This window comes from Nicotiana tabacum, chromosome 18 (assembly GCF_000715075.1).
Source record: "Nicotiana tabacum cultivar K326 chromosome 18, ASM71507v2, whole genome shotgun sequence".
NCBI lineage: Eukaryota > Viridiplantae > Streptophyta > Magnoliopsida > Solanales > Solanaceae > Nicotiana > Nicotiana tabacum.
Window position 1 is genome coordinate 13,922,843 of NC_134097.1, and position 8,466 is coordinate 13,931,308.

General features: G+C 33.8%; 1 protein-coding gene across 1 annotated transcript; it reads left to right on the forward strand.

The window, feature by feature from the left end:
• The first annotated feature begins 402 nt into the window (after window positions 1-402).
• LOC142172381 (uncharacterized) lies at window positions 403-3,155 on the forward strand. Its single transcript, XM_075235990.1, has 7 exons — window positions 403-532; window positions 1,212-1,276; window positions 1,538-1,691; window positions 2,097-2,194; window positions 2,305-2,382; window positions 2,458-2,523; window positions 2,934-3,155. Exons 2-7 carry the CDS (start codon window positions 1,253-1,255, stop codon window positions 2,940-2,942), a joined length of 429 nt encoding a protein of 142 aa, XP_075092091.1. The 5' UTR covers window positions 403-532; window positions 1,212-1,252; the 3' UTR covers window positions 2,943-3,155.
• The last annotated feature ends 5,311 nt before the right edge of the window (window positions 3,156-8,466 follow it).

The following is an 8,466-nucleotide window of genomic DNA, read 5'->3' on the forward strand; positions in this document are numbered from 1 at the left end:
CCGAAAATCAAAAATATTTTCATATACTTCGAATTGTTCAAATCTATTTTAAAGTAAAAAAAATAGTCTTGTTTATTATGTATAAAAAATAATCAACTCTAAAGGGCTCTTAAGAGATTTTGAGATTTCATTCTCAACATTCTTATCAATTTGTTTCTTTCAACATAACACATGTTTCTTACGAAATTCGTGTTTGATATTTATTTCGAATGCAATTTTCTTGATAGAAATCACAGCAATTACAAATTCTTCTTCTCTATATTTGTTAAAAAAAGAAATCAAACATTTTCACCTCGCAGAACTTTTTTTTTAAAACTTATATATAAACAGTTAGGTATAAAAAAAAATAGTTTTGTAATTTCACTTATACAACACAGTAAAGTTCACTGAATTAATTGATTCAAAATAGAGTAGTGTCAGATAGTGCAGAATCCAAAATAGATTACAGGGAGTCAAAGTGGAGCCTTCACTCAGTTTGTATAAATAGAGTTTCCAGTATAGACAATGTTCAACAAACCAATATTGCAAAAAGGTGAGTTCACATTCAACCATTCTATCTCTATAGGCGTTACATTTCTAACTAAAGAAGAACCCAGTGATCTTAATTGTATTTTAGTGATTTGAGTGATGAACCCAGTGATCTTAATTGTTTTTTTAGTGATTTGAGTGATGAATTTTTGTGGGTTTTCACTGAAAATCGTTCAGGTTTTGATAAAGCATCTGATTTAGAGTATTCTAGATTTCTTTCTAAATTCTTTTGGTGTTTTAAGGTCTTGATTTCCACCATTCATTAATTCCAAATCTTTGTTTTTGATTTAGTAACTAGATGGTACATTCTGTTTTGTTTATCAAAGTATCTATAAATAGGATTATAGGAATATCTTCAAGAACATGCATTTTGATGCCTAGTAGGGAAAGCTTCCCCTTAAATGGGCACGCGGCACAAATCTAAATTAGTGGGTTCAGTGGGGATACCATAGGTAAAACAAAAAAAATGCATCACGTATGTACTAACATTAGTCTGTTCTTTTTATTTTTTTACTAAATGTTACTTAATTGTTAGCTGTGCTGATCTTGATATCTTAATATGGTATGAAAGCCTATGCGTTTAAATATGAACTCTTAATGATCGATCTTGTGATATGATGAACATCAACTATTTCTTCCTATATATATCTGCTTGAACTGATTTGTTTTGAATAACTGACCAGCCAAGAGGAGACACTGATTTTTGCTCGTGATTTTTCTTACAATGAAAGACAGTGATTGGATTTTGGTGAGTTTGCTTCTTTGCAAATCTAATTTTGTCATTCATTTTCTCCCCCTTTTATTCACTTGTGTTTTTCATATATATATGATTGATTTGACCTAGCAAATGTTACTGCTTTATGGTTCTTTTTTCTTTGTTCATCATAGTAATTCTTTTCCAACTTTGAACCCACTAGTACTATAGAGGGAAGATTTTACTCTCTGCCGGAATGAATTCTTAAATTTGGATATATAATTCGTTGTACTTGCTTTTTGTATAATTTTACAGTATATGTTCGGTTTGAAAGGGAAAGAACATGATCGTAAGAAGAAGATACAGAATCAAAGATCTGATGTAGAAAATGAAGGCAAATCCAGAAAGGATCAAGACGGCTCTTTTGAGGAGACAGTATTTGCCAAAGAACAACCAAAAGACACCGATGGTAATTAATTAGAAATTCTACATCTTACAGACTTGTACTAAATATTTTGTTTTTCTTTTGTATGGGGTGTGTAGAGAAAGATAGAAGAGATTGAGGCGTATCCAAAGGTGGATATAGAACATAAGTTACAGATTCATCTGAACTCAGTAACTTTGACTCAAACCCTATATATGTGTTTCAAAGTTCACTAAATAAGTACATATAACAAATTTTGAACCCACACCAAACTCAAACCCTTCAAATTCTGAATCCGCTTTTGGGCGTATCCTAAATTTGAAATTAGCATGTATAGAGTATACCTTTGCCTATTACACATATGGTCTTACAAATTTTGAGAACATAAATATATCATGTTCTTACAAATTCTGAAAAGTTTCTAATTCCCCAGTGTTGAACTCCATGTAGAAGAAGCTGCTACACCTAGAGCAACCAAAGATATCACTGAGAATGCAGGGAAAGGTGTATCTTCTGGATCTAAAAGTGTTGATGAATCAGCTGATGAAGTAAGTGTAACTTTTCGCCATCTTTTGCTCTATAGTTACACAACATGCATAGACTTTACATTCCCTGTCACCCTCGGCTTTAATTCTAAGATTAATCTATGTGTGTGCAGCCTGCTAACGAAGATGTTGGGACATCTTGTCAACTAAATGATTGTGCGCAAAGCCCATCAGATGCAAAACGGCAGAGGGTATTATTACAAAACTTAAGTTTACTTCCTTCCATTAAGCTTGCAGTTGAGTTTCTAAGCATGTTGTTTGTGCAGCTTGCCAATGAAGATGTTGGGACTTCTCCTCAACAAAATGATGTTGGACAAGCAAAACGGCAGAAGGTACTATTAAGGAACTTAACTTTCCCCTTACAACTGTGCTGGCAGTTGAGTTCTTTCATCCTCTCTACATAACTTGCTCCTGTTACTTCTACATAGAACCGTCTATTCTAAAGAAGAATGAGACAATTTAATAGTACAAGTTTTAGCCTGACTAACTCCTTAAATCCCTCTATATATGTTAGTTCCCTTGGGTCTGTAAGAAGTACACTTGACTTGCATGGCAGTGCCTCTGAGTGCTCAAATTTAGTTGTGCTCAAATTCAGTTGTTTAAATCCAATCAAATAGGTTCTGGTACTATAGAGCCATTTGGCTGCAGCCTTCTCTTTACTTCTAATTATTGTACGTGTTGAACATGCTTATTTAGAATATTTTCTTGATAAACTATTTTGGTTGCCTTATTTTTTACACAGATGGAGTGATGCCTTTGTTGTGGGATATGATCTGGTGACAAGATGTTAATGCCAACTACTATTTAGACAGTTTCATTTTTCTTCAGCTTTGAGAACTTCGTAGTTGGTTTCTTATATGTTTTTATGACAATCTTTTAATGGATATTTCCTTAAGAACTTGTGGTGGTGATTGTTTTTAAGCTTTATGCTTACTGGTGTTATCTCTTCGTGGTTTCCTTTACATATATTACCCTTGAGATTATAAATATTGCACTTGCTTTACATACATGGTTTCCTGTTTTGGGTTGTACGTGTCCCCTAGAAGATGAGGGAAAAAGTAGAGACTACCAACTCCTCCTTTATAACATTGTTTCTTTCATTTTAGACATCTGAAAGAGAGCAGGAAAGCCGACTATGAATGTAATATGGACAGTATTTATTCTTAGCTTTATACTAATAGGATGAAGGGGGAGAACAGGGGAACATAGATACAATGAATACTTAAAGTTTGAAAAGCCTCACAGTCTCAACCATATCATATTCTACACTTCTACGGAACAAAATCATTACTTGATATGCAGTCAAACAGTTTACTAGTTTGAATTGGGTCTTGAGCAATATCAATGGTGTATAAAATTTTCCTATTCTCTATTGCTAACAACTGTACCATTTGGCAATTTTGTTCTTGCAAAAGTTAGAGAAGTGCAGAAAATGAATCCTTGGTCGATCGGATAGAGAAGACAAAATAGACTTTGTAGTTGGTTTCTTATCTGTTTTGATAGCAATCTTTTACTGCATCTTTCATTAAGAACTTGTGGTGGTGACAAAAGATTTTACGTTTTCTGCTTATTGGTGCTATCTCGTCGTGGTTTCCCAATACATTTATTGCCCTTGAGATTATAAATATTGCACTTGCTTTACGGACACACATTGGCGGCTAAACAAATTTAATATCCTAAAGCCAAATTTGAATAAGATGCCTTCTTTATTTTTTTTAATTATAGCATAAAGAATATTTTTACAAGAAATAAAGTCTTTAAGTTCACAACAAATATCTGATAATATTAAATTTATTTTGGAGAGGGTTAATTCAAATTATTAATAAGATCTTAGTCATATGTTTGCAATACATTACCTTGGATCTTGTTGTAAAGAACATTATTGACTAATATGAAAATTTGAGTAGTTTAATTCAAAGTTTTAAAATATTTTTGTTGTTAAAAGGTGGACAATCTTTCTATCTTACTTAATAATGATTTTGTGATGACCCAAAATGTCATCTTTAAATTTAATAATTAATTTTGTGCTCTAAGATCTCGAAAAGCACTATTTATCATTCCTTGACTTGCGTGCGCAGTCCGTAAAATTTTTCGGAAAGTTTTCAGGTGAAAAATAGATTAAAATGTGAATTAGAGCTTTAAAACTCAATTGAGTTGACTTTGGTCAATATTTTGAGCAAACAAACTCGGATCAGTATTTTGACAGTTCCGATAGGTCCGTATCGTGATTTGAGACTTAGGCGTATGCCCGGAATCAAATTCCAAGGTCCCTAGTCTGAGATATGAAATTTTGATGAAAACTTAAAAGTTTAAGTTCAAATAGTGACCGGATGTCAAATTATATACAAACGACCCCAGAATAGAATTTTGATGATTCCAACAGTTCCATATGGTGATTTTAGACTTAGGAGCATGATCGAAATTTTATTTGGAAGTCCGTAGTGGAATTAGGCTTGAAATGCCAAAAGTTAAATTTTTGAAAAGTTTGACTGGGGGGTTGACTTTTTGATATCGAGGTCGGAATTCGATTCTGGAAATTGGAATAGGTCCGTTATGTCATTTATGACTTGTGTGCAAAATTTGAAGTCATTCCGAATTGATTTGATGTGTTTTGGCACAAAATATAGAATTTGAAAGTTCAAAATTCATAGATTTTGATTTGAGGTATGATTCGTCGTTTTGATATTGTTTGATGTGGTTTGAAGCCTCGACTAAGTTTATATTTTATTTTGGAACATATTGGAATAATTGGTTAAGGTCCCGAGGGTCTCTGGTGGATTTCGGAAGGTAAACGGAATGGATTTCGGACAAAGAGGGTTGCTAGAAATTTTTGTTGCAGAAATTACGTTGAGCCAAATTTGAAAGCTTATATCTCTAATTTCATAAGGAATCGGAAAAGTTTCAAAACATGAAAGTTGTAGTCGTTTGATTCTAGTTTTCAGAAATTTAAACCATTTATCATTTGGACATTTGTACATAAAGTTATGATTGATTGAATAAAGGCTGGTACAAGCAAGTTTTGGTGGACTTTTAGTGACGGAAAATGGACTTTTAGTGACGGATGAGCAGAAACTTAAGGACCAAAAATGGTCATTTCCTTCATTTCGTTTTAGATTTTTGGAGCATGGTTCTTGGGCGATTTTCACGGAAAAACATTGGGGTAAGTGTTACTTATTCTATATTGATTATATTTCATAATTCCATACTCATTTACATCATGAATCCGTGAATTTATGGAAGAAAAATCAAGATTTTTGCAAAATCTTCCAAAAACGAAAATTTAAGATTTGGAGGTCGAGTTATTATCGGAATTTGATAAAATTGATATGGGTGGACTCGTAATTGAATGGGTTGTCAGATTTTGTAAGTTTCACCGGATTCCGAGATGTGGGCCCCACGGGCAAATTTTGAGCTAATTTCTGATTTTATTGAAAAATATAATATTTTCTTATGAAATTGATTACTATAATTTTTGTTGACTGTATCGAATTAATTATGACTAGATAAGAGTTGATCATAATCGGAAAATCGAGGAAAAAGCATAATACTTGGTTAAATTGGAGCAAGTCGAGGTAAGTGACTTGTCTAACCTTATGTGTGGGAAATTCCCCCAGGATTGATAATTATAATGTGTGAAAAGTCATGTACACGAGGTGACGAGTGTGTACACGGGCTAAATATGAAAGATTATGTTTTAAGTTGTGTAGATCACGGTTGCGCATTAATTAAATTATTTTATTTTGTTATATTCTTCATTATTGATTTAATGTTTATATTTTAAATTTGTTTGATCTTTTTCTGTTAATTGTTTTATCTGTTTAGTTGGAAGTTGGTTTCTTTTATTCTGTGCATTATTTGAAGGTTTATTTTCTTTAAATTAAATATTATTAATATGAAGTATTTGACATTTTTAAACTTGATATTGAAGCAACGTATTAAAGATTTTGAAATATTATTTTCCTGAATTATTTACTCCTGAATATTTTTGTAAAATTTTTGTAATCATTGTGATGGAGCGGTGAGCTCTTTATTGTGGAAAAATATTATTGTTGAATTATTTTGACATGAGTCGTGAGCTCTTTATTATGAAAAAATATTATTGTTGAATTATTTTGACATAAGCCGTGAGCTCTTTATTGTGGAAAAATATTGTTATTGAATTATTTTGGCAAGTTAAATTATTTGAGAACATGAGGTGCAAATTGTGATTTATTGTGATATTGATACGCATGTGGTGGTATAAGGTCTGGGTATTGAAACGCATGCGGTGAGATAAGGGTGACTTGATATGTGTGGCTAGTAGGGGTGACTACTAGAAGTTATGCGGTGTGATAATGGCTAAAATGCGGGATGCTATTTCGGGAAAAATATTTTCTTTAAAATAAATTGTGAAGGCTCCCGCGGTGAGATAAGAAAATGAGATATTTTGAATTTGTTTATGATTTAGGACTACGAGGCGGTACCTCGGGAGTGCCCTTATTGATATTGATTTATGGCCGCAGTTGCCTTTGATTATTGTTGTGATTTTCTTAAAGTTGAAAAGAATTCTGTTTTGTTTCCACGAGATATTTATTTGCCATTATTTGATGTAATTAAATGTGACATACTACTTGATTCATTTCTATTGTCATTTTATCTTATAATATTGTTTAAACATTTTAACATGCCATTATTTATTCTCCAGTAGGGCCTGACCTGACCTCGTCACTACTCTACCGAGGTTAGGCTTGGCACTTACTAGGTACCGCTGTAGTGTACTCATACTACGCTTCTGCATATCTTTTTGTGCAGATCTAGGTACATCTTATCAGACCACGCATCAGTAAACTAGTTGTACGAGGAGACTTCGAGGTATATCTGCCAGCGTCCGCAGACTCCGGAGTCCTCCTCTATCTTACTATGTTGTCTTTCTTATTTGCTTTAGACTCTGATGTATAGAGACATAGAGAATAAATTCTTAGAAGCTTGTGACTTATTTCTACCGAGTTTTGGGAGTTGAAATTGTTTGAATTGTAGTTTATTTATTTCAGATATTTATTATTATTCTGCATTGATAGGCTTACTTAGTCTTAGAGACTAGGTGCCATCACGACATCCTACGCAAGGAATTTGGGGTCGTGACAAGTTGGTATCAGAGCTCTAGGTTCGTGTTATGAGTCACAAGCAGGTTTAGTAGAGTCTTGTGGATCGGTACGGAGACGTATGTACTTATCTTCAGGGGGCTATGGAACTGTTAGGAAAATATTCATTTCTTTGATTCCTTATCGTGCGACATTGATTTATCTTGAAACATATATCTCATATTCCTTTGTCATCCACTCATGTATGACATTGCGCACTCAGTATCAGTTGTGCGTCGACAGTTCGTGATGCCGAAGATGGACTACGAGGGAGCCAGAGATGCTCAAACATTTCCTTAACGTGTGGTTCCGACTGAAGATGCGGGCGTATTGAGATATCACCTAGTGAAAAATGGGCGGGGTGCAACGGATATTGGCGTATGGTTCATTTATACGAGCTGTGAAGGTTATTATTGTGGAGCATCGGACGTTGTGACCTATGACTTCACGCCGTCCACTATCAATGGGTGGATTGCAGGGTTTTGTATTATATAAGTTTTGGGCCTGAAATGTATATCTGTGGAATTGAAAGGTTCCCTAAAATTTACACATGTTTAAGGCCTGAGATTTTGTAGAGGATAAGGTTGGGACTTGCGGTATGTCCGCCTCCTTAATAATCCTATACTTCAATACCAAAGGAGTTATAGAAACAACTCTAAGTTCGTAGAAGGTCTACTCAGCGTGGACGTCACTGTTGCAGAATTTAGGGTGCTTCGGAGGAAGTACACTTATTGTCGAGAGTCTGGACTATGTGATTCGTGACAAGATTTGTCTGTATGGAGCTCTACTTTAGTGGTCGTTGTGTATAAATAGGGGTACACCACTAGAAATTCGGCAAAAACCGACCAAGTTGGTCGGTCAAAAAACCGGACAAAAAATCGGACAAAAAACCAACCAAAGTTGGTCGGTTTTTCAAAATATTTTAATTTTTAATCTTTTTTTACGAAACCGACCAACTTTATCGGTTTTCTTTGGCCCAAAAATGCGGGAAACTATTTTTGAGTCCCGCAAAATTTATTTTTCAAGAAACCGACCAACTTTGGTCTGTTTTTCAATTAAAATAAATAAAAATTAATATTAAAAAAACCGACCAAAATTAGTTGGTTAATTTGGTCGGTCATTTTAAAAAACGACCAACTTTGGTCGGTTATTTTC